Source organism: Leptopilina boulardi, unplaced genomic scaffold (genome assembly GCF_019393585.1).
Source record: "Leptopilina boulardi isolate dan_hultmark-lab unplaced genomic scaffold, ZJU_Lbou_2.1 LbouV2_371, whole genome shotgun sequence".
NCBI lineage: Eukaryota > Metazoa > Arthropoda > Insecta > Hymenoptera > Figitidae > Leptopilina > Leptopilina boulardi.
Window position 1 is genome coordinate 2,025,605 of NW_026137942.1, and position 26,359 is coordinate 2,051,963.

Below are 26,359 nucleotides of genomic sequence, written 5' to 3' on the forward strand. Positions count from 1 at the left end.
TTTATTTTTTGTATTTTGTATTCTTTGTATTTTATATTTTTTACTTTTACATTGTATTATTTTTAGATTTGTTGACATCTTATTAAATTCTGATGATGATGACACACATGGTCATCGAAACGTAAAAAACTTTGTGAAGTTTTTATTTTAATACCTTGACTGGCTGTACCGTTCCATTATTTGTGGTTTATTTTATGTAATTCAACCGCTAGTGTTTAGATACTTATATTCATCTTATCAACTATTATCACTTAAAGGTTTTCGGGGTCGCTGATTACGCATCTGGCATCAGATTTTTTAAATACAAAATGGCAGATTCAAGTGACTTATTTCTGTTAGATGTGAAACAAGGATATTTTAGTAGGACTGTCAACAGTTGGCATATTAGATCCGCCATTTTGAATTTTGAGAAATTAACACCTAATTCGTCATAAGAAACCCCGAAAAGCCCTGAATAACAAATTTTAAGAAAATTTGTACGCCATATTGGATCCGCCATTTTGAATTATGAAAAACTGACACTGGATTCGCAATCAGCGACCCCGAAAACCTCCGAGTAACAAATTTCAAGCGGATTCGATGAATTTTTAAAAATTTGTCCGACATATTGGATCCGCTATTTTGAATTTTGAAACACTGACACCGGATTCGTAATTAGTTACCTTGAAAACATAAATACACGAGGTGTGAAGGAAATCCGTTGGATAGAATAATGTGTCCCTCAAACGGTTAACTACTTCACTATCATGGCGTTCCACGTTGTCTGGTTCACACTGTCGAAAACACTGAAATCGTGTTCCTACTTAAACTCAATTTTTAAAAGTATACGTTAGTTTTAATTATCATAAATTAATATTTCTTTTAGACATCAAGGGACAAAAATATGAAAAAAATATGAAATGTTTCTGCCAACTGTATGATGTCCGAAATGTTGGATTTTTTTAAAATGACATCACATTCGTATTCAGCGACCCCAAAAACCCCTACTTTCAACGTCGACCAATTCTTCTTTTTTACAGGGCATCCAATACATATATGATAAAAAATATAACAAAGAACTGTATTTTATAAGTTTATTACGGAAATTAAAAAAATGAAGTAATAAATAAATATATTTCTTTTTTATTCTACTCTTTAACGAATGATGAGTATCTCTACGTATTAAAATATACAATGCAAAATATTAAATACATAAGTTTTTTCCTTCAGTCGCTTGTCTTTGACATTAAAAATTGAAAACAATCTTCAAAGAGTAGATAAAATACTACCTTCTTCAAAGCTACTATGTACATCTTATTTAAAACCTAAAAATATTTTTTATATACTGATCACTCAAAAAGATTCCTAAGTTCATATGTGTAATGTTTCCTACTTATGCATTAAGATTATCTGTGTTGTTTACAAAACTGTTTTTTACATATAATAAATAATTACATTTGTCCAAAATAAAATCAAACTCTAAATTATAAAATTTTAAATATTACCCGTCTTTAGAAAATTTAAAAGTTTGTATTAATATTTTAATGTTAAATTAAAATTTTTTGTTTAAAACAATCTAAAAATTAAATTTTAATTGCCGAATTAAAGATCTACTAGATATTGAACACATAATGCATTAGCTATAAGAATTAATAAACGCAGTTTAAAATAGCTCTCTGAAAATAACATACTTCACAAACATTTTTAAAGTTGATAAAAAAATTATTTCTATTCAATAAATTATGGTTTTAAATACAATTTGGCATTTAATACTTTCTTAACAAAAGAAAGGTATACCCAAAAATAATTTTAAATTCTCTTGTTACAAGAGATACATAAGATAGTTGTTATCAAGAATTTTGTTGGCTTTATTCATAATAACATAATTATGAAATCATAACATCTCGTTTTGAAATAACTTCTGCATTTAAACTTTCTATATCCATCACCTTTTCTTTTTTATCAATTCCGGAAATAACATTAACCGATCGTTGCTGACATGCAAAGAAATTCTGCTCAGTTTCAAAGTCTTTTCGAGTTCCCTTCAATTTCATCTAAAAAAGCAAATAACTTTTTTAGTAAAAGTTAAATTTTTTATGGCATTTAAAAGTACTTATTTATTGAGATAAATATAATTACCTTTTTTCTGTATAGCATGAGAAGAATTAAAAGACTACAAATTACAAAGGCACTAGCAGCACCAAGAACAACAGTATCAGTTTGATAAAGTGGAGTATGTAATTCAGTGAATATTTCTCTTTGTTCTAAAGCAATAATTCTACTTTGAACGGGATTCATGTTTGTTTTGTACGTAAAACGAGAAGTTGTTGCGTCAGCTAAGCGCCCTAATAAAGAAAGATTTTGTGTCCTAATTAACTCTTCCAAGTGAAAAGCTACGTCCACTTTTCTTGATCCGATGATATCAAAAGCTAGGACGACAGAATCATAATTCATTAGGATTTCAATTCCATCTCTAATTTTTGCTCCAAAACTTTTAAGTAAGTCTTTCGCTTCTTCTGCTAAACGCAAATCTTCATTAAGAAGAAATTTCCCAGGGATATGAAGTGCAACTTCTACACTTTCAATAGAGGTCGGTACTAAAAAATATTAATTTTTTATATCTTTATATTAAAAGTACAATAAAATTTATGAAAAATTATATTTACAAAAAGTTATTAAAATTAATTTTATTAACTTATTTATTTTATATTTGTTATAAATATAAAAAAGCAAAAAATGGTTTAAACTTTAACAGTACTAACAGCAAATATATGTCCCTTTCAAAAACGGTTCAGAACCAATGACTTGATTTCCTGCTTCGTCAACACACCAACATGTTTCTTCTGCACATTGTGTTGGTTCAAACCTTCCTATTCTGTCACAAATTGCTGTAACCTGTCTTCTTGCATTCATCGCCTGACATCTTGTTTGAAAAACTTTAACAAATCTTTTTTCATTTTCTAAACCCATCAATGCATTTTCTATATAACCTTTAATAGACGTGTCGATTTCCATTGGTCCTCTTCCACGTCTGGCTTGTCTAAAGTTACATTTTGGTTCTGCTCCACGTGTTAAAGAACCTTTTAGTGGATCACCTCTTCTGTTGACACACCAACACAACCCTACATGTTCAAGACATTGAATTGGTTCCCAAGTTCCAGAATCTGGATTGCATCTGGAATGTCAATAACTTTTTAATTTACGAACATATAAGATTCAAAAATAGGCCAATCAATGCGTTTTCAATTTATAATTTAATTTGTATTAAGTTCTAAAGGTCATTAAAGTTAATTACTATTTTAAACAACTGAAAATCTACTATGAATGACATTCAGAAATTAACAAAATAAAAGTAATTTTATTTTAAAAACAACATGAGATATTTCAAGGACGTCACATACAAAAACTGAAATATCCACCAAGGTGAAAATGTTCACGTTGGAGTACATGTAGAAATTCAGGTATTTTGCATAAGAATCTAAGTGAATATCCATGTACCTAGACGTACTTTACGTGGTATTTCGAAACATTTCCACGTGAAATTCTACACAAAAAAGAGACCCTTAGAGGTCTCCAAATTCATAGATGAAGTTTATTTTTTCTTGTATGTAACCACTTAGGAATAATAAACGGTTTTATTTTTTTTTATCAATTTCCACGTGTATTTCTAATTGGAATTGTTTCAAAACACCATCCGAAAATCTACGTCTTTAATAACCACATTGATTTCAACGTGAATATTTTCACCTGGGCATTTCAGCTTATGGCTTCGCCTAGAATAGAAATATTAATTTTTATTTTCTTCTTTATTTAATAAAAAAATGTGGAAGATATATATTAGGGATTTTTTAATAAAGCAGTTTTAGAACAGTCTGTTCAAATTTGAAGACCATCCTACAAATAATCCCTGATTTAGAACGACATAAAATTTGAAAAATACTGTTTTGAGAAAAATAGATTTTTTACTGAAAGGCTTCTAAGAAATTCTGCTATTTGGTGCATATTTCTCTTTAATAAGTTTATATTAGTAAAGAGTTAAAATATTAAAATTTACACCTTGGTAAAAATGTGGGCCGTTTAAGTCTTTGTGAATTTCTCAAATTTGTTTCTCGTAGCTTTTCGCAAGGAGAAAGTACTGGGCAGACAATATCACAAACTTGCTTGCTTGAGAAATCATTATAGCCAGTGCTACATTTTTTTTTCAACCGGCATTCATTTAATTCAGAATCGAAGTACCATCTTTCAGTTTCATTGATATTCTGACTAGAGCAGGGTTCCATGCGAGGAGGTTCAAAACAAACATCGCGTGGTTTTGGACAGCAGAAAGCATATTCATCAAGAGGAGAAAGTTCACATTTATGTGTAGAAGGACAGCGACGTCCATGTGGGCCACAAATTGTAGGCATTCCATCCTGAGCAAGAAGAGGAGTTCCATTTGGGCAAGGATTCTCTTTCTTTGGCAAACACACAGGAACTGGAGGACAAGGAGGAGCACTACAAGCTACCTCCACCATTCTGCAAGCCTCGTTTTCACCACGGCATGTCACTTTTTTGCAAGGATCTCTGCAAGAACAAATAGGGCAACCACTTTCTAAGTTCAACTCGAAGCCATCCTGACATTCTAGATTACAGTCGATTTCAGGACAATGTTGTGGTTTATTACATCTCGGAACTATTCCTTCTAAGACACGAGTACCTGCGAAATAAAAATTATAATCTTGTATTTATATGAAAAATTGTATTAATACATTTACATTTCTTTGTTTTAAAAATTAGTTTATTATCTGTAGAATATGATCCTACATTATTAATTTTTAATTCGAAGTATAAATATCTAGGGTATGCATAAGTGTAGTAGTTCAAATGCTACCAAATGCACTTAACGATGCGCGCGATATGGCTCCATTCTTTCGCTTCTTTGTCAATATATTTGTATTAATTGTCAGGAGAAAGCACTATTAGCATGTTATTGTAAATTTTGGTTTTAGTGGAATAGTTATTTTAGAACACATAAGATTTTCAAGGCAATAGTTAAAACACTAGTTTCTGGATCAAAAACGTATTTAAACGCGTTTTTCTTAAAACGTATTTTTTCTTTTAATAATTATATATTACTAATAAATACCTGGAGTTTCACGACCTTCATCGTCAACACACCAACACATTCCATCATGGCACTGGACAGGTTCAAAAGTACCATTTTCATCACAACCAGGAATATACGTTCTTCTTGCTGGCTCTCCAGATTCTCTAGCTTCATGTTCAGCAACAGCTCTTGCATGTTGACAGGCTGTAGCAACAACAGGAGGAACACACTGCGTACCACAACCGGTAGAACAGCATTTGTCTTCTCCAGAACACTCTTGATCGTTATTACACTCTAATTCGCAGCTTGATGAACTGGGAACCAAATATGGACACTGGCCTATAAAAGTTGTGAAACATCAAATCAGCTAATACAATGCAATATTTCGCTGCAATATGTAAATTTTCCTTTAAAAGGATGTTTATTTGGGACGCATGAATATTCCCTTCATTAGACTTGACGGAATTTTTGTGGTGTCAAATTAAAAATTATCGAATTTACATTCAGTAGAATTTTAAAAAATAGATTTTATAATGAGCCTAATTTTAATAATTAAAAATTTCTATTTAACAAAATTCTGATTTTGTAGAATTTCTATTTAACTGAACTTAGATAAAGCAGATTTTCTTATATATCGAATTTTCAAATAACACAATTTCCATTTAATAAAATTGATATCTAGAAAAATTTTCATAAAATAGAATTTTTATTTATCAGAATTGATTATTTGTCGAATTTCTATTTATCCGAATATTAACTTAAAATTATTTTAATTAACAGAATTTCTAATTAAAATAATTTCTATATAACAAAATTCTCATTTAACAAAAGTTTTATTCAAAAAATTTCTATACTATCTAATTTTTTTTTAATAGTATTGTCATTTAACAGAAATTCTTCTTAGCTAAATTTTTAAGACAGAGAATTTCTATTTCACCGATTCTTTATTTGACCGAAGTTTCACTTAGCCGAATTTTCATTAGATAGAAATGTTAAAATGTCGAATTTCCATTTGATCGAACTTTCATATATCAGATTATCCACTTGGTATACAAATTTCAGCGGGAGTTTTAAAATCAACCAATCACAATTTTCTTAATAATTTTTAATTGGTTGATTTTAAAACTCCCGCTGAAATTTGTATACCAAGTGGATAATCTGATATATGAAAGTTCGATCAAATGGAAATTCGACATTTTAACATTTCTATCTAATGAAAATTCAGAGAAGTGAAACTTCTGTCAAATAAAGTATCGGTGAAATAGAAATTCTCTGTCTCAAAATTTAGCTAAGAAGAATTTCTGTTAAATGACAATACTATTAAAAAAAATTAGATAGTATAGAAATTTTTTGAATAAAACTTTTGATAAATGAGAATTTTGTTATATAGAAATTATTTTAATTGGAAATTCTGTTAATTAAAATAATTTTAAGTTAATATTCGGATAAATAGAAATTCGACAAATAATCAATTCTGATAAATAAAAATTCTTTTTTATGAAAATTTTTCTAGATATCAATTTTATTAAATGGAAATTGTGTTATTTGAAAATTTGATATATTAGAAAATCTGCTTTATCTAAGTTCAGTTAAATAGAAATTCTACAGAATCAGAGTTTTGTTAAATAGAAATTTTTCATTATTAAAATTAGGCTCATTATAAAATCTATTTTTTAAAATTCTACTGAATGTAAATTCGATAATTTTTAATTTGACACCACAAAAATTCCGTCAAGTCTAATGAAGGGAATATTCATGCGTCCCGTTTATTTTTATTGGAAATAAATAATAAATCCATAATTGCTTCCTCATTTAAAGTAGTATAAGGGCACCACCTTCTATGTGTTTTAATATTATTTAAAGTAACAAGAGAATAAACCACTGCACCTGTTTTCTATGTATATAATTTTGCATAATTAAATTATCTTCCTCACCAGATTTTGTAGCTAAACAGGCTGGTACACCTGGACAAAATTGATCAGGTCCGCAGTTAACTTCAATAGTTGCACAGGTTTGATGTTCTTGACATACAACTTCTTTACACAGTTCTCTACATCTGCACTGCTGGCATTTAGTTGCATCTAATTCGTAGCCATAGGGACATTTAAGTTCACAAGAAAATTTACCACATATTTGGAAATGGTCTCTGACATTCTGGCAGTTGGTTATTTCGGCATCTACTTCACTTTTTAAAATAACACCGTGTTCATTTACACATGTAAAAGCGCCATTGTGATATTGCAGGGCTTTATAAGAACCATTTTCTTCGCATTGAGGAGGTGGTATAGCCAAACTCATTCCCACTCTCGTTCCCTCCATTCGCTCGTTGAAATCCCGAAGATACTGGCACACTTGAAACAATTAACATTAATTAATAAATACCATCTTTAATGGCGTATACTCACAAGTTTTTAACGAAAACAAATTAAAAAAAATTAACGTTCACAAGACCACAAATTTTACCGTTACCTCAACCCTTGATGTTGATTCTGCACTTAACTAAAACTGTGCCATATTTCCTAAAAATATGCTGTACGCTTGTTCAAAATCATTATTACAAAGTATAACATTTTTTCAAAAAAATATGCCGCAACGACTTTGTGCGAAATATAATATAATGGACTGATCCAATCAAAATTGTGAATTTTTAACTTTAAAATAATTTTATTTAATATTTTGGCTTTAGAGAATCATAATATTTTATCAGATTTTTGTATTTATTACTGTTATGAGGATTTTAAACTCAAATTCAAATTTGAATGTTTGAAGAAAGAATACGATCAGCTAATTTCGGTCATTTGGATTGCGACCATCCGACACAGTTCGCACAAAGAAAGAATATTTGACGAAAAAGTTACGTTCTTCCAAAGCCTAAATCCACATTCTCGCGAAAATTACCTAGTGAACTATTTTACTAACACCTTCGCTCCACTAAATGAGCTACGTGGTTTATGAAAGACCACTTTTATGATGTAAAAAAAATTATTTTTTAAAATTAAATTTTTTTTTAAATATCTGTAAATGTAGTGGAATTTATACAATTATGTTACATACTTGATGGTAATTTTGAAGATTTTGTGATGACTGGGCAACAAAAAGACTTATTTATTTCTGAAATCATGATACAGCTATAATTATCCGGACAAGTTTTATTAGCAAAACAAGTCACTTCGTTGCCTTTTTGATCAATTAAAGGAATTCCAGTTAAACAAACGTTTTGAATTGTCTTCTTTGGTTTACATTCAGGTTTTGACAAACATAAAAAGTCCGTGCAACCTCCTTCTTTTTGCAATGAGCATTCTTCCCCGTCGGGACAAGGATATCTAAATGAAAAAATAAGTAAACTTTAATTTAAAATCAAAGAAACTTATAAGAGATTTGTTTAGCACATTAACCTTTAAAAAAATATTTTTAAGTGAGAATTCTTGTAAATCCTAGTTAGGTGGGAATGTTGTACAAGCAGTGAGTAACGTACCTTTTACAGACAAATATATGAGGTCAAAATGAGAGAAAAACAAAATTATTTAAAAAAATTTTTCAATCTTTTTTTCCTAATTCTATACATAATAAGGAACATTTTTTCTCTGAACAATTTTTTTCAAAAGTCAATTGTTCATAAGTTATCAACAATTGAAAAAAAAGGTTATTTTTTAAACAATTGGTCATATCTTGCTCAAAAATCATCGTAGAAAAATTTTCAAAAAAGCGTTGGAAAGGTGATGAAATAAGCTTTTAAATGCCGTATCCAGAATTAAATCTTGATCATTTCTTCACAAACTGTATCAATTTGAAATTCACAAAAAAATGAATTTTTTTTTCATTTTGAACAATTAAACAATACAATTTTTTTTAATTTTCTCTTTTGTATCGTTCAAGTCAAAGATATAAGCTTTAAGATAAATATTTGACGAAGGCTATATCTTTATAAGAATTAAAGATACAAAACTTTTTGTAAAGCCCTGATTTGCTGTAAGGTGGGCAAATATTATTGAGCGGCAGTGTAAATATTAAATATATTTACTTGTACAAAATCTTGTTCAAGAACTTGTTCCAAATTCTGGTGTAAATATTGTATAAGATCTTGTACATGTTCTCACTGGAACAGGTAGAAGTTCAGCTGCTGAACATGTACATTTTTTTGTACTGGGATTTTCAATACGGTGGCGTCCATTTTTGTCGTAGGATAAAAAACACATGGGTCAGCTGTTGATGTTTTTATCCTGGGAAAAAAATAGACGCCATTTTTAGACGGAAAAATAAATTATTGGTTTTACACGCGAACGTCAGGTATCTAAAATCGACATGTTTGTGTCTGTAGGATAGAAAAAACATTTTATGAAATAAATATTTCATGTCGTGAGTGATTTTTGAATGCTCGTTAAATAGAAAAAAATGTATAATCTTGATTAAAGTAAAAGTTTAAAAAATGTAAAACATTCCTTCAATATTTTTTTGTAAATAATATTTAAATCTTACCCTTCACAAGGATTATCACACTCGCAAGTTGCACAACCAGAATTATCAATTTTAAAGCCGTATTGGCATACTTGGGCACATTGTTGAGGAATGCATGAAGGAGAAAGAGCTCTGGCTTTAATAATTGGTGAGCAATCAACTTTGTTTGCAGGACCCATGGAGCCGAGTGCTTTTTTTCCGTCAGGATCGACACACCAGCAAACAAGACCATTTCGGGAACACTGCTTTGCAGTATATTCCCCATCTGTAATAGTTTTTAGTTAATTATATTTTGTAATTATAAAAAGTACCTATGTAATAACTTGCACAAGAACGTGAGAGGGAACTTATGAAGGATCTCGATATAGAATCCCAATTCTTTATACGAATTTTTTGATTATATTAATATATTACAATATATTATTATTTGAGATCAAAATCACATACCTCAGAAATTAATTAAGTTATAAATTTACCTTCTGTGCATTGTGGAATGTATCCGCGTCCTTGTCTTTCAGATACGATTAATAATTCCGCTAACATTTGATCTTTGCGACAAAGACTTGTTCCCTGGGGCATTGTACATACACTGCTTCCACATCTGAAATAACGTATAAAATTCATTTTCAAAATATTACAAGTAAGTGGAAAGAGGGGAGGACGATTTATGTTTATAAGAAAGGTTTTAGTTTTTGCTTCCTCATGAGGAAGCTTTGCATTCGTGACGATTTTCGATTTTTTAAAATTGGGTTATATGGACTTATTTTCATCTAGAATTAATATACATGAAGTCCTGAGCAAATGTCCAGATATATGTGTGTATGTGTGTGTGTGCGTGTCACAAAATATTGTTTACAAATTATCTCAAAAACGTTTTAACGGATTGTCCTGAAATTTTGTATGCTTATTGTAATCATTAATGCCTTAAATCTGACACAAGGATTTTCTAATATATTCACATTTTATTTTTTACAATTTTTTCAAAATTTTTTTTCTTTGTAAATTTAATTTTGTTTGGTAAAAAAAACTTATTTCTTGTATTAAAACGAGTCGATTAACCTATATAAAGTTCATATTTTACTGAAATCTATAGATTTAATCATTTTTTTGAATTTTTGAAAATAATCGTTTTCTGTATTTTTTGAAATAACTTTTTCTTATACAGAAATTTTAATTAATTCTCGTCAAAATTGTATTCCTGGCATAAAAACGAATAGATTAATGTATATAAAGTTTACATTTTACCAATATTTATAAAATTGATCGCTATTTTAGTTGTAATCCTTCTTTTAATCTTGAATATAAGTGTATCATGATGAGGAAGCTAAATGGTCATAAAATGAACACCTAGTTGAACATGTTTTAAACACGATGAACTCTAAGCCGAAAAGTTTTGAAACAATGTTTAGAGACAAAAGTTTGGAAAATACCTTTTGCTGTTGCAGCATTTTTGTGGAGTTGGGCAGTCATAATCGTGTTGACATTTGGATTCGCAAAACTGTGATTCACTCACTGGACAGGTTCCAGATCTCTTAAGAATGATGCTAGAAGGACAGCAGACGCCATATTCTTGATTAGGTTGTACTAGACATCGGTAAAGTGGAGGACAGTTAGGTTTTCCAGGTAAATCGCCACAAAGAAATGGTCTAGGTGTGTCACTGATTTTGAGTGGTTCACCAACAGGACACACTGTGGCAAATGATTTAGCTTTTCGACAACTAGGAATCGGAGGACACGGAGGACGAGCACAAGGAACTTCAATTAGTTCACAAGACTGAGAGATGCCAGGACAAGTTACTCCTCTACAAGGATCTTTGCACTCACACTTTCGACAACCAGTCTCTGGCTGGATCTAAACACATTTAAGTTTATTAATTTGATTGTAAAATATCTGATAAAAGCTAAATAAAATTTCTAAAATTTTGAGATAGTATAGACGATATTCTGCAATTTGCATTTAAATTGGTGATATTACATCGAAATGTGACAAAAAAACTCTTGAAATAAGATTATTCTCTTATTAAAAAATATATTTATAAAAAGCCTCCGTGTGCCTATCCTTCAGAAGCATTTAGTTTATGGCATTTGCAGTTATTTTAATGAATTTATTCATTTAATTATTAAATAATAGCTTATATTATTTATTAAATTTTCTTATTACGATACCTCAAATCCTAGAGGGCAAAGCATGCGACAAGTGTGAGCCGGGCAAGGTCTTGGATTATCGCAATCAATAAAAGTTTTGTTAGCTACACGTGTTCCAGGCATTTCTTCTCCAAATTGATTGACGCACCAGCAGTAATTATCTTCAGCATTACATTGTATTTTTTCAAATTCACCAGTGACATTGTTGCATTTTGGTATCATTTGCTGTGACTCGATAGAACTTAAAGATCTTAATCTTCTGGTAGCGGCAAGGGCTAATTGCTCACATCCTGTCAGCTCTCCCGTAACACATTTAAAGCCACATGCAGTTTTGCAACAACGCTCATTTGATGCCTGGCATTCAAAATCACTTTTACAGTCAGGAGCTCTATCTGGACACACATTTTGTTCTTCGTAGGCTGGACAGCGACCTCCTCCTTTCAAGAAAGGTTCTGTAAATAAAAAGAACTACATTACTTATTGCGCTACTTTCAAAAAATGTTTATTGTAACAAGAAATAACATATTTATGTAAAAAAACTCCAATAATTGTAACCCATACAGCACAATATATTGCTGTAAGCTTATATAAAAGATTCGTAAGATTACGCAGTAAATTTTAGGTAAAGGTAATATCAATTATAAAATAAAATCGACGTTGTTACTTCAGGATTTATGTGCAGATAGAGTGTATCAAATTTTAAAAGGGTTGGTGCAGTTAGTTGCAAAATGCAAAATGTGAGAAAATCGCTTTAAAGTTTTCTACACTACAAATAACCAAGGGTTTCATTTAAGAAAATGTTTCATTACATGGAATTTGTAGATATTAAAAAACGATTTTTTTTGTTTATATCAATTTTCTTTACAATTAAATAGTATCAAATAGTATCAATTGTCATAAAACAATTGATAAATTTAAATATTGCAAGGGTTGCAAGCTGCCTGAATCCTAAATGTTCATAAAGACGTTTCTTATCGCAACAAGAGATGTCCTCTGTTTTTGCTAGTAGACGATCCCAAGTAGCACGATATATCAACCAGATGTCACGGTGATATCACCGAGGAATGTCACCGTGACATCAGAAAAATGTCGAAATGTCCGCCTTACGGTGATATCACACGGTGACATCGAGGTGATATCATGGTGACATCAAGGTGATATCACAGTCATATCACGGTGATATCATGTTGATATTTTACAGGGACTTAAAATTTTTAATAATTTAAAAAATAATAATAAATAAAAGAAAATAATAATAAATAAAAAAAATAATAATTTTTTAAAACTTTTAAATCCCTGTAAAATATCAACATGATATCACCTTGATGTCACCATGATATTACCTCGATGTCACCGTGTGATATCACCGTAAGGCGGACATTTTGACATTTTCCTGATGTCACGGTGACATTCCCTGGTGATATCACCGTAACATCTGGTTGATATATCGTGCTACTTGGGTCAAATAAAAAAAATTCAATAAATTTGAACATTTTAAATAGAGCATACAGCAAATTAATGATGAGCAACTACCATTAGATAAATTAATATTAGGAGAAGTAATTTCTCGAACAACCCTGGCGATTTTGATTTACCGAAATTTTAGGTTATCTTTTGGTTTCTAGAAAAAAGACTTAATAAATCAACTAAATATAAAGGAAACAAGGAGGGGGTCCTTTATGTTTATTTCATAAACATTATGCTTCCTCATTGTGTGAAGCAAAAAATTCGCTTCCTCGTGAAGGAAGCAATGAATTTGTCCAATTCAATTGATTGATTTAAAAAATTTCGTGTTAAAATTGTTTTAAATTAATTAAATTTTTTCAAAAATAAAGAAAATTTTAATTAATTTTGAGTGTAACATAAAGTTTATATATACGAATCGATTCGTTTTAATGCAAGGAATACAATTATTTTATTCATCAACTTGTATTTAAAAAAAACACAAAATTTTTTAGCTAAAATATGAATTTTCGATTTTTCAATTTTTATTAATTCTCAAATTTTAAATCAAATCTATACTTTATATATACCAACCAATTCGTTTTAATGCAGGGAATAAAATTATTTCATATATAAACATGAATTTAAATAAACACATCATTTTTTAGCTAAAATGAGAATTTTTGATTTTTTAACTTTCTTTAATTCTTTAAATTTCAATCAAATCTATACTTTATATATATCAATCGATTCATCTTGACATAAAGAAGACGATTATATTATATATTACCTTAAATTTTTCGAGTTAAAAATTTTTTCAATTAAAAAAAAAATTTTGGAAAAAAGACGATAAAATTTTTTTTTTGGGGTATTTTTAAAAATCCTCTCGTCATTTTTGAGAGATTAATGTGTTAAATAAGCCTACCAAATTTTACCCAAATCCATTAAAACCTGTTAAAGATATCGTGTTCACAAAAACGATCCACACACACATACACACACACATACATACATCCGGACAATTGATCAGGATCTCATATAACATGTTTCTATATAGAGGAAAATTTGTTTTCACCATTTCTAAAAAGTTTATAAACGAAAGGACTACATAGCTTCCTCCACGAGGAAGCAAAATGCATTCTGAGGGGTAAATGGATGTTTGTAGAGCTGATTCTTATCAAAAAATTATGATAAACACTGATTTGAAAACACTATTTTCTCGAATTAAGAACACTTTTTATAAAATTGGCCAACGTACCAAGTTTTTTTATCTCATAATTTTCTAAATCCAAAAGATTTTTCGAATCCATGCAAAAACGCGATCGCAAAATGGGAAATAGGAAAGTAATATAATTTTATCTTTATTACGTCCTGCCGCCATTAGATGGCAGAAGCATGCAGAGAGCACAAAGTCGCAGCTGCCATTATTATTAGTTTTAAATTAATTATTTTAAAATATGGGAGATGTATGTAGGTTGAGACAGTTAGATATTATTTTTTATATAACTAATATAATACCAAATTGCCTATTGGCATCTTTTTATTTCGTTAGTAGTAAACTATTTATATATGATGAAAGTTGTGTTATGTGTTTAAATCAGAGCACATCAAAAATGTTTATAGTGATAGAAAAAAGTGAATATAATATTTACATAGCAGTTTTTGTTTTATTTTAATATTTCAATAGAATTTCTTACATATCTCAACATCGATAAAAAATTTCATGTCACCAAAATATAACAGTGATGTATGCAGGTTGATACACGTTCGGACATGGAAATTGAAACGCGGAGAATCACTAGACTTTATTTCGACAACTTGATAGTTATTCTAAAACAACAAGTTTTAATAAATTCCATAAATACTAGAAATCTTGCAGAATATTTTCCAATTACTATCGACCCCAAAAGAATCAAAATCAACCCTTAACGATCATCCCTCACTAAATATTTCAACGAATTGGCAGTAACAGGGAGACAAATAAACTAAAATTTTTTATAAGCTCCTATTAGAAATTTTCAAGAATACTTTCTAATTACTATCAACCCCAAATGGATCAAAATCAACCACTAACAATCATCCCATAATGAACATGTTGATAAAATATTAGTAATTGTAAGAAACAAAAATGAAAACAGGTTCTACTAAACATTTCAATATATTGGCAGTAACTGTAGGACAAATAAACTAAAAAATTTTTATAAGCTCATTAATAGCCCAAGTAACGAATTTACAGTGGCAAATAAACACTGCCAGTGACGACACGTAGCTCGGCCCAAGCATCGAATCTTCAATGACAAATTATTATCTGTAATGGCAAATTATTTTTGCAGTGACGAGAGGAGTCGAGAAAATTCGAAAGAAAATATTGAAAAATGGGAAAAGTCTTTCTGCAATATTATTATTTTTTTAATTGTGTACAACTTTTTAAAATATTTTTCTCAGCATTGCAAATGTTACGAGATATATGTATACGTCCGCATGAAAAGGGACCACTTTGTCGATTACAATAAGGATTATTTTTGCAGGAACATTAATGCAAATATCGCCCTTATGAAAGAAACTAAAATAGTCCCTTTTCATGAGGACGTACACATATATTCAGACTTTTTAAGACCCTGCATATATAAGAACCGAAATTAAAGCGTGTATATTAGGATTGAGTATAATTCTGTATTATTCAATTAGTATATTTTATTCAACAAAAAAGTCATTTATCAATAACATATCTACAGTCTGTCAAATATTTGAGTGTGTTCTGAGGCTTTAGTCACAGTTTAAAACATTTAAAACTCAAAGCAGTAAGTATATGTAAGATAACAGATTGTAGTAAAGTGTGGCAGTAGGATGCGAAGTACCGTTAGGTGGACTCATGCTATTTTTATTATTTTCTTAGCGCTACACTTATTATTCGGTTATAGGAGATACGGCCTGGAAATAGACTAGGCACACCAGATTGATCGAGAAAGTATTATATTTTGAAAAGTTCTCCACGGCTCATTTACTACAAGGTAATCATCTGTCAATTGATGATCATTATACATGTATCAACGATTTTAATAATTCAATAGTTAGATGAATTAAAAATTATCTTTAATCAATTTTCTAAAAATATTAAACTATTTATCTTTAAAAATATGCTGTTTTTTATTTCCTACAAGGTAGTATTTATCAAAAATAAAAATTTTGAATTTCACTTTTTTCCCCATTTTTGTACATCTGATGGCTAAGAAAAGACCTACCGCGAGTTATTTTACCAAGGTGCTCAATTTGTTTCAGTTATAACCTTAGCGGCTAACCTACTATGATAAAAATCTTCATTACCACCTTGTGAAATAAATTAATATAAAAGATTGGCTAAATTGAAACAAATGTATTAATAACTCTCCAAATAGGTAATTTACTCAGGTAGTTAAGTGTATACTCTTCTTGTAATATCTTTATAATAAACCGTAATATTTTGTAATAAATGTAACAACATGGTAAAAATGTTGGTATGTAATACTTTTTATATATTATTATAAAACAGTATTCAGATGTTCTCTCTAAATCTGAATTAGTAGTTTTCTACTAATGATAGAATGCGTATTCGTTTACCAATTGAATTAGTAACAGTTTTGACTAATCTGTAGTAAAAAGCTACTAATTGCTAGTAGAAAACTACTAATTCATGGAGTAAATCGGCTTACTAATTTGAAATAATAAAAAATACGATCTACTCCATGAATTAATAGTTTTCTACTAACAATTAGTAGTTTTTTTACTAACAATTAGTCAACACTGTTAATAATTCAATTGGTAAACGAATACGCACTCTTCCATTAGTAGAAAACTACTAATTCAGATTTAGAGAGTTCCTAAAGCCATAAACATAACAGTAATTCAAAATGTCAGGAGTAATGTATTTCAATATTCATTAATGAACTTGTACATTTTCTTGTACATGTTCAAGTAATGTTCTTGAACAAGTTCAGCATCCGGAATTGAAACATGTTTCTTGTACATATTTATTGTGAAGGTTTCATGTACAAATACTTTTACATGAACACGTTTATGTTCTTGTACAAAAACATTTGTTTAAAAATGTTTTTGAAAAAAATTTGAAATTTTAATAAGTTATAATTATTAAGACTCTTCACTTATGAATGCTAAAAATTATTGCGCAGCTGTAAAGGCTTAAGAAAGCTACTGCGCAGCCTTTTAAGTTTTTAATTTAAAAGACATAAATGAACATGTACAAGAACATGTTCCACATCTGGTACAAGAACATATCTCAATTCCGGATGCTGAACTTGTTCAAGAACATTACTCGAACATGTACAAGAAAATGTACAAGTTCATTAATGAACATGTACAAGAACTTGTACATTTTCTTGTACAAGTTTTTTCATCCGGGAAATAGTTGAATTTAAATGTAAAAATAAATAAATTAATTAATTAATTTAATTTTTTTAATTTAAATTTAAATATTTTAAAAAATAAAAAAAATAAAAATTTGTTGCGGCACTACCGTTGTAACGCATTGTTACATGTTATTACACAATTATTACAAAAAGAGTATCTCTTCTTTCAGGAAAAGAATGTATAAATTTTTTTAATAATTGAATTAAGGGGTCTACCCACTTTAGACACGCTAAAATGAAGGCTGTTTTCAAGAATTTTTGTAATTGGTTTATATTATAAATATTGACATATAAGTTGTTAGACTAAAGAAATACACTTCCGAAATACAGGAAAAAATTTTTGTTATTTGTTTTTTTTAAATTTTATATGCATGCAAATGGTAGTTGAAAAAAAATCCCCCAAAAACGATGGGTCCACGCTGTTGATGAAATCTCTGACATGGATTGTCCGAAACCAAAAAATCAAAAAGTTTTGGATTCAGTGTGGTAATAGCTATTGCGCATATCAAGGGATTTTTTATTTTTACAAAATTGACAAAATGGCGGACATTTTTCGAAAAATTAAAGAAAACCGTGTGTTAGTTTTTTCGAAAAATGTCCGCCATTTTGTCAATTTTGCAAAAATAAAAAATCCCTTGATATGCGCAATAGCTATTACCACACTGAATCCAAAACTTTTTGATTTTTTGGTTTCGGACAATCCATGTCAGAGATTTCATCAACAGCGTGGACCCATCGTTTTTGGGGGATTTTTTTTCAACTACCATTTGCATGCATATAAAATTTTAAAAAAACAAATAACAAAAATTTTTTCATGTATTTCGGAAGTGTATTTCTTTAGTCTAACAACTTGTATGTCAATATTTATAATATAAACCAATCAGAAAAATTCTTGAAAACAGCCTTCATTTTAGCGCGTCTAAAGTGGGTAAACCCCTTAAGTTAAAGAAATTATGTCTTACTTTCAAGAAAATATAATATACTTACCAGCAGTGACAGAGAATGGTATTGACAGAAGGAGAAGTCCGATTAATTTTAGTTTCGCAACAGAGCAGACTAGCTCCCCGTTGCTACAATCTCGGTGCATCCTCACCACATCCAGTTAAATTTTAATCAGCTACAATTTCTAAAAAAAACAACAATCTTAGTTTAAAAAAATTAAATTAAAATTTATAAAACAATTTTGTATTATGTTTCACAATACTTTTAGCTTTTACAAGATTCTGAAAACAAATAGCAACCTATTCATGTAATAATTTCAAAGCTAAAATGTTTAACTGGTACACGGAGAGAAAAATCTGCCTTTTATAGTATAGAAAGGTTTACATTTAATGCACAGAAATTTTCTATGCTATATAGGCATGAAATTTGAGTAATTATAGTACAATCGTATGTCTTTTTAGCATGAAACTTGTCTATGCTAATAAAGTTTGTCATATAGCCTCTTATTACATACTTATTATACTTTTAATCCAACGGCGCCATGCGAAGATCGCACATAACATCATCCTACTATGTTTGCATAAGTTCTATGCTTTTTCGGGGATAGACTCTTGCAACTGGCGATTAGGCCACGCCCACCTTTACTTAATTGGAACTGCCCTAATCGCCAGTTGCAAGAGTCTATCCCCGAAAAAGCATAGAACTTATGCAAAAATAGTAGGATGATGTTATGTGCGATCTTCGCATGGCGCCGTTGGATTAAAAGTATAATAAGTATGTAATAAGAGGCTATATGACAAACTTTATTAGCATAGACAAGTTTCATGCTAAAAATTCTCAAATCTTTGCTCTATTAGTATGAAAAGTTTAAAGAAAAATAGCAGCAATCTATTTCATACTATAAAAGGCAGATTTTTCTCTCCGTGTAGATAGCATTGTAAATTACTAAATCAAATAATAAACTTAAACCATTAACTTTATAATACATATAATAAAGACCAGAATAATTCATAAGTTGTCTAGTTATTCACAGCACAACTTACTGCAATTTTACAGCAGACTTACATGTAAGTTTTGTAAAATTACAATGTTAACTTACAGTAAGATTAAGGTAAACTTAAAATGTTCGCGATACAGTAACCTGCTTACACAGTATGGCTATATACAGTAACCTTACCCGTGTAGAAATTTATCGTGGCCGTTCTAGTGTCCCTGTAGGCAAAAAACCATGTTCGTTCTAAAAACGTTTTAAGGACGTTCTTAGAACGTTTCATGTCCGCCAAATAATGTTCTGGAACATTTTAAGAACATAGATGTTCAAATAATATTCCAGAACATTATTTGACAGACATGAAACGTTCTAAAAACGTTTTTAGAACGAACATGGTTTTTTGCCCATAGGGGTTAGCCTATAGCTGAACAGTGTTTGTCGTGGAAATTTATTCTTAAATAACTGCAATGGCCCCTCAAAGTTCATGTGCAGTTTTTATACAGTTTTCCCTTTATTTCCTTAGATATGTAGCCTTTCTAGAGTTTAGCTAGGTAAAAATAAAAAAAATGAAAATATTGACTTATATATGTTAAATAAATTATTTAACATTAAAAATAAATTATAATTTTTATATGTAATAATTATTGTTTCCTTATTTTTCTGCTCCTCAAGTCTTCATTTTCCTCAGTCGCAACTTATCAAATCAATTTTGTATTTATTTTCCCATGTTAAGGTGGCGTAACCGTTAGCGTGTTAGCCTGCGGAGCGTTAGGTTAGGGGGTTCGATCCCAGTATGCGTTAAATATTTTCCAAAATGTATGTAAGCGATAGCGTTAAATAACAATAGGTAGGGGTAAATATAAGGTTTCCAATTATAAATAATGTGACAATTGTATAATTAATTCCATATTTAATTTTTTTTTGTGTAGGTGTTACTACCTATTTGAAGATAGGTCAACCCTAGGGTAGATATAAACTGTATATTTTAATATAGCTAGCTATCCCTAGCGTCACATACCCTACTTGATTCTGTCCAGTTTTCCTCTCAAGTTGCTGGATTGAATCTAGCTTAACTGTACAGTTTGCAATACATTTCCACGATAAATTTCCACACGGGTACAAGGTAAGCTCATTGCCAGCTTACATGATAAGGTCACTGTAAACATATACAGAATAAAGTCTTTGTAAGCTTACAGTAAGGTTGCCATGTAAGTTTGCTACATAAGTTTACAGTACACTGAAAAAAATTTGCTTCGCATTAATGACTATTAACCATAGGAACTTTAAATCTAGTCAGCGTAACCAAGAATCCTAGTCAATTCAGTTAGGAAGCAAGGTTAATATTGTCATAAGCGATTTAGTATATTTGGCCCCTTGTTTCCTTAGTTATATTAACTAAGATTTTTGGTTAATATGGCATGTATCTATAGCCAATTTTGCTAAAGTTTATTTAGTAAAAGTAATTCTAGCCAATGTAACACTTTTTGGTCTATTTTTTGCATTTTTAAAGATATCGATACGTATTTTTTTTTAAAATGATCCAAATTTATCGACGGATTTAATAGTGTATGAAACCTAACATTTAATTTATCTAGTTTTTTAATATTTGATAAAAAGTGAGCGTCGACGCAACGAGGTTAATTGTGCCTTTCGCTTGGGGATGGTTGTGCCGCTGTCAATTGCTACATAACCATAATCTACTATTGCCTCGTTTATTCGAATAGCATAGTTATTCCAACCCGAAATCAAGTTAAAAATGGATTCAATGCATCGTTTACAAAAACTGGGCACATTTAAAATGTGTGAATGGTAAAAAAGGGTCAGTTATATGTGTGTCAATTGTAATTTCAATAAATCGCATCCAGAATAAGTATTCACGTTTTAAAAATTATTTATTAATCAAAAAGTAGAGTTTTTACAATTAATTAACGATACAAATAATTATTTCAAAAAATATTTTAAAAGACTGACTAATTATGTAATTGTAAAATTTAAGTCAGAAATGTATATTTATTTACAAAAATCTATAAATATTACGATTGTTGGAAAAATCCTTTGTATGTTTATAATAAAAATACTTATTACGAAAACTATATTTTAAGTGACTGACTAACTATGCAATTATAGAATATAAAAGTCAGAAAATGTTTATTTGTACTTACTATAATCTAGAAATCTTACACAGAAAAAAACTGTACTCAAAATAAGTACGAAATCATACTCATTTTGATATGCAGCAAAAATGATAACGCTCTTATTCATTTTAAGTTTTCAGTGAAAAAATATCAAAATGAACAACGTCAGTTTCATTTTGAGTAAATGTTTAACTATGAATTATAGATAAATAAAAAATGATTATTTAATTTAAAATAGTACTAAAACAATTGTTTTTCATAAATAAACACTTTTAAACTAAAAAGACTTTAATTCTTAAAGTCAATTTATTATTATTTATAAAATAAAATAAATTAAGTTTTAGGTTAAGAAACATATGAAATGACAGGCAGTAAAACCAACTGCGTTAACATGAAGTAGAGAAACAAAGCGCTATTGTCTAAAAACCAAAGGTAATGGCGCCTTATTTAAAAAATTTTAAAGTAAAATATTGTTTACGAAACAAAATGATATTGTGTCAAATTTTTTTCACATTAATTAATAAATAAAAAAAATTTATCTTTAAAAATTTTAACAAATAAATTTTAATTCTTAAAATATATGTGATTGATGTAGTTTTTCTTTGGATCTATAATTTTTAGTAGAAGTTGTTCTTTTTTTTATTTGAAAAAAATCCATCGTCAATGGACGAAAAGCTTTGCTTTTTTTGTAATAAACGAAATGATTATTTTTAAATATTATAATATTATAAAATTGAGTTCTTATTATTTAAAAATTCTTATGTATAATATATTTAAAATAAAAATAAATTTATATTATTATATAATTAAATTAACTCATAATTATTAATATTATTAATATAATATTATAATATGAATAATAATAATAATAATTATTATTATTATTATGAACAACTTTAATAATAATGTTATAAAATTTTTTTTCGATAGAAAATAAAAACTTTAATAATATTTTGAATATTTTAACTTTAACTGCAATGCTAATAATTTTTTTTTATTTAATATTTATAAAAAATTTTAGAGACATAAATTGTATTTTATAATTTTGGTTTATTACGTTTGAATTACTTTGTTCTTTCATCCTCAGATGGCGCACTATGAAATAGTTCACAGTTAGTACCAACATAATAGTGGTAAACAATTTTATTTGGCATAACCTGACATTTGATACTAACCAGTTTCATTTTGAGTAACGTGAAGTTTGCCGTTTACTCATTTTGATAATTTACTGAAAATGATAAGCAGCAAAAATGAGTACAGTTTTTTTCTGTGTAAGATTGTTCCTAAATACCTTTAAAAGTTTATAACAAATGATTAATAAATAATAGTAAATTATATATTGTCAATAATTATTTTATTTCTTACACGTAAAATTATTTGCTTCAACTGAAACAACTAAAAAATCTGAGCGGCACAACCGACCCTGGCGTCGGCACAATTCTCCCCAGCGCGGAGTTTAACGTGTCGTGTTGCCTCGCTGCACAAAATCATTTTTATAAAAAAAAACTGGTCAAAATTATCAAAAAATAATAATAGATTTTAAAACTACATTAAATTTTACAATAGATAGACTATAGATTAAAACAAAAAGTTCTCATTTTACTAGCATTTTAGTTAGTTTTTTCAAAATCGGCACTTTCAGCCCCGGTCTCCCCTATTGCGGTGCCAATGATGTCCCAGTAATTTTGGCACAATAATGGGACGAATTCATCACCAGTACTGTCCCAGTAACGTTTGCCGTACTTCGGCATACATTACTGAGCCAGTGTTGGGACGTATTGTGAGACTTGACATTTCGCACTTGGAACCCCTTAATTGAGGAGGTCAATTAAATAACTCGATTTACGCTCAAAACATCGCTCTTATGGTATCGAGTTATTTAATTGACCTCCTCTTGCTGTCGAAAATTTAATTAACTGCTATATTACTTAGATTGCATATTTTGCATAATATAGTTAATGAATGTTTCGTGAAATGATGTTCAATATTTCTTCAACATTCTTATTCTTTAGTTTTATGAATTCTTTTTAAATTTCAATAGGAGATTTCTTATTTTTTAAATGGCTTAATATCATACTCAACAGTAAATAAGTATATAGTCAATGAAATGAAAGTTTCAAGAACTGATTCTTTCCGTGTATATAACTATAAAAAATTGCAATGCAAGCAATAGGAACAACATTTATTTAAAGTGAAGACAAATATAGAATGATAAAGTTACACAAAAGTTCAGATCCGTGTTTTACATTACACTTTTTCTTTTCATAAAATCTTGTATTTCTTTTATAATTCATCAATCTTTATAGAGATATTTAATCTCTGTAAAGAAGATCTATCCTTTTTGTAAACTTATTTATTTTCAAAAAAGGGTAGATGTGTAATGTAACCACCGGATGTGGGTCACTTCGTCACTGTAGTTCCTTCCGGGTCAACAAAAGTGGTTCTTAGTGACATGCAAGAACTTTCTATTGTCGTGTTATACACCTTTCACACAATTCCAAGCCGCGCTCATGACAGCTTCAGCATTCCCCATCGCGTCATCATATCGTGTTGCCCCACCTCAACACGCCGGAACTTTCTTCACAAAAAGGTCGCTTGAAAAAGACATGCGGACACTTCTTTTAGAGTACATCTTTTTTACGCCATTTTGACGTGTAAAAATGACTATTAAACTTAAGTTTATATCCCGGATTTCAAGATCCGCAATCACAATTCGTTTTTTAAGATGAATCAATGAAATTTTTTTATTGAAAATTCATGTACATGTTTCCATAGTCGTTCACGGATATGTTCATGTGTAGATTTGGGTTACGCGTTCTTGTACATTAATATGTAACTGAAATTAGAACAACGAACATGCACGCGTTCATTTTTTAGTTCTTTTTATGTGTAAAGTTAAGAGGTGGCACCAATAAAATTTTAAGCCATTAAAATGTTGATTGTTAACGAAGGACAATTTTTTTCTGACATTATTTAGGATCTAAGTTATAAAATTAAAAAAAAATGGAAATTTTTTGTTTAATTTTTCAAAATTAAAAAAAAAAATTTTTTAAAGTTGTAGATGAAAAATATTAAAAAATGTGAAAGATGTTCGATTTTAAATTACTTATTACCACTAAAATTTAAATTAATTAAAATTTACATTATGTATAGACTTGTCATTTTTTTCACCTTCTTTTCGAACCTAGAATCATATACATATAGAATCACTACATTTAAAAAGAAATTTTTAATTATTAGTTTTATAATTAGCTAAATTATAGCGCTACTAAACCTACATTTATCAGCTCGACAATTTGACCTAATATTTATAAGGTCAAATTGAGTCAAACAGATTGTGAAGATAAAGAAGTTCAAATTTTTGTCACTCAGGTTCTAATAACACAATTAAAAATCATATTATATTATCTCAATGTCACTCAAAAATTATTAATAATAATCTTACAGTTTAAGCACACAAATTAAGCGATAACTTCTACTTAATTATCATTTCCCTAGTAATTAATCTTATATCTTCCTTAATTAAATAACTCATAATAAATAATTAGATAAAAACAACAATAATGAATAATAAATTAATAAAACTTAATATTCTCATTATCTTATTTATTTTTATCCATATTTCAGGCAACAACAACAGCTTTTAAAAAAAATATTAAGAAACGATCCCCAACAGCACTGAAACTTTCCTAAAGATTTCTTAAAGATTTATTTGAAATATTCCGAACATTTCAAATAAATATTTAGGAAATCTTTAGAAAAGTTTCAGTATTGTGGGGGATTTCATTGTTTAGAATTGGTTAACAATTGGAAACCATTAAAGTTAATCGTCAATAACAGTTTTTGTTTTTCTTCTAACGTGATCAAAAAAGATTTAGAACTATGAATAGAAGTAAACGTTATTGTTAACATTTATTTAAGGAGGGGGACACGGGTGCTTGACCCTTTTAAAAAAGCCTCAGATTTATATGAGAGAAAAAAAAGGAAAAATAAGATTTGAATTTTTTAAAATAGATGACCCTATTTAAAACTTTTATTTAGATTTATCTCTGCATTTATCTACATTCAAAATCCAATTGAAACTTTCAGAAAATATTTTTTAATAGTATTACTTTTACAGTGATAAAAATTCAAAGAAATTTAAGATAATTTTATAATAACATTTTTTAATATTACATGTTACACTTACTGCAAGCTGGCCACAATATGTGTTATTTGTACGATTTTCTGAATCCGAATAATCACAATAAAAATGTTTAAACACAATTTTCGCTATTATTTTTAATCACTTTTTATTTAAAAAATGGTTTACCGGTTTTCACATGTTGGTTTACTTACTAACTAAAGATAAACAAAGAACCGGAAAAATTTGTATTTTATAGAATGTTCATTATTTTATTTTGTTAAAATGTAACTCAATTCCGCAAATTCTTTTGTTTGTTTTTTGTATTGTATATGGGTTGTTGGCCTGTTCCTATTGTTTCGGATCAGTGATAAAGAACATTGCATTAATGTTTTTCTATTCGTCTTTTGAATATATTAAAAGTTAATATAATAATGAAATTTAAACTGTTTTGTTTTTATATATATTACCTACAAGATTTAAAGTAGAATTAATTACAATCATTTATTCTTGTGCACAAAACTCGAGAATAAAACAGCCGGTTACTTTTACTTCTGATCGTTCTAGCACGAATGACGGTTAAATACTGTCCACCCAGATGCTTTACAGAATGAACATGAGAACTTGGATGTGCTCGAACGTTGATGACCCCCTTCT

At 29.0% G+C, this 26,359-nt stretch overlaps 1 protein-coding gene across 3 annotated transcripts; it reads right to left on the reverse strand.

The window, feature by feature from the left end:
• Positions 1-1,059: 1,059 nt before the first annotated feature.
• LOC127287475 (uncharacterized) lies at positions 1,060-26,309 on the reverse strand. Of its 3 annotated transcripts, none has more exons than XM_051314423.1 (13): positions 26,173-26,309; positions 18,499-18,637; positions 11,687-12,117; positions 10,951-11,372; positions 9,997-10,121; positions 9,542-9,785; positions 8,120-8,388; positions 7,000-7,416; positions 5,105-5,404; positions 4,036-4,675; positions 2,742-3,154; positions 2,119-2,576; positions 1,060-2,033 (listed from the first exon to the last, which is right to left on the reverse strand). In XM_051314423.1, exons 2-13 carry the CDS (start codon positions 18,596-18,598, stop codon positions 1,866-1,868), a joined length of 3,987 nt encoding a protein of 1,328 aa, XP_051170380.1. In that variant the 5' UTR covers positions 18,599-18,637; positions 26,173-26,309; the 3' UTR covers positions 1,060-1,865. The 3 variants fall into 3 exon arrangements, with proteins under 3 accessions (XP_051170380.1, XP_051170381.1, XP_051170379.1); XM_051314424.1 differs by having other exon boundaries at positions 26,177-26,286; XM_051314422.1 differs by having other exon boundaries at positions 25,769-26,270.
• Positions 26,310-26,359: the final 50 nt, after the last annotated feature.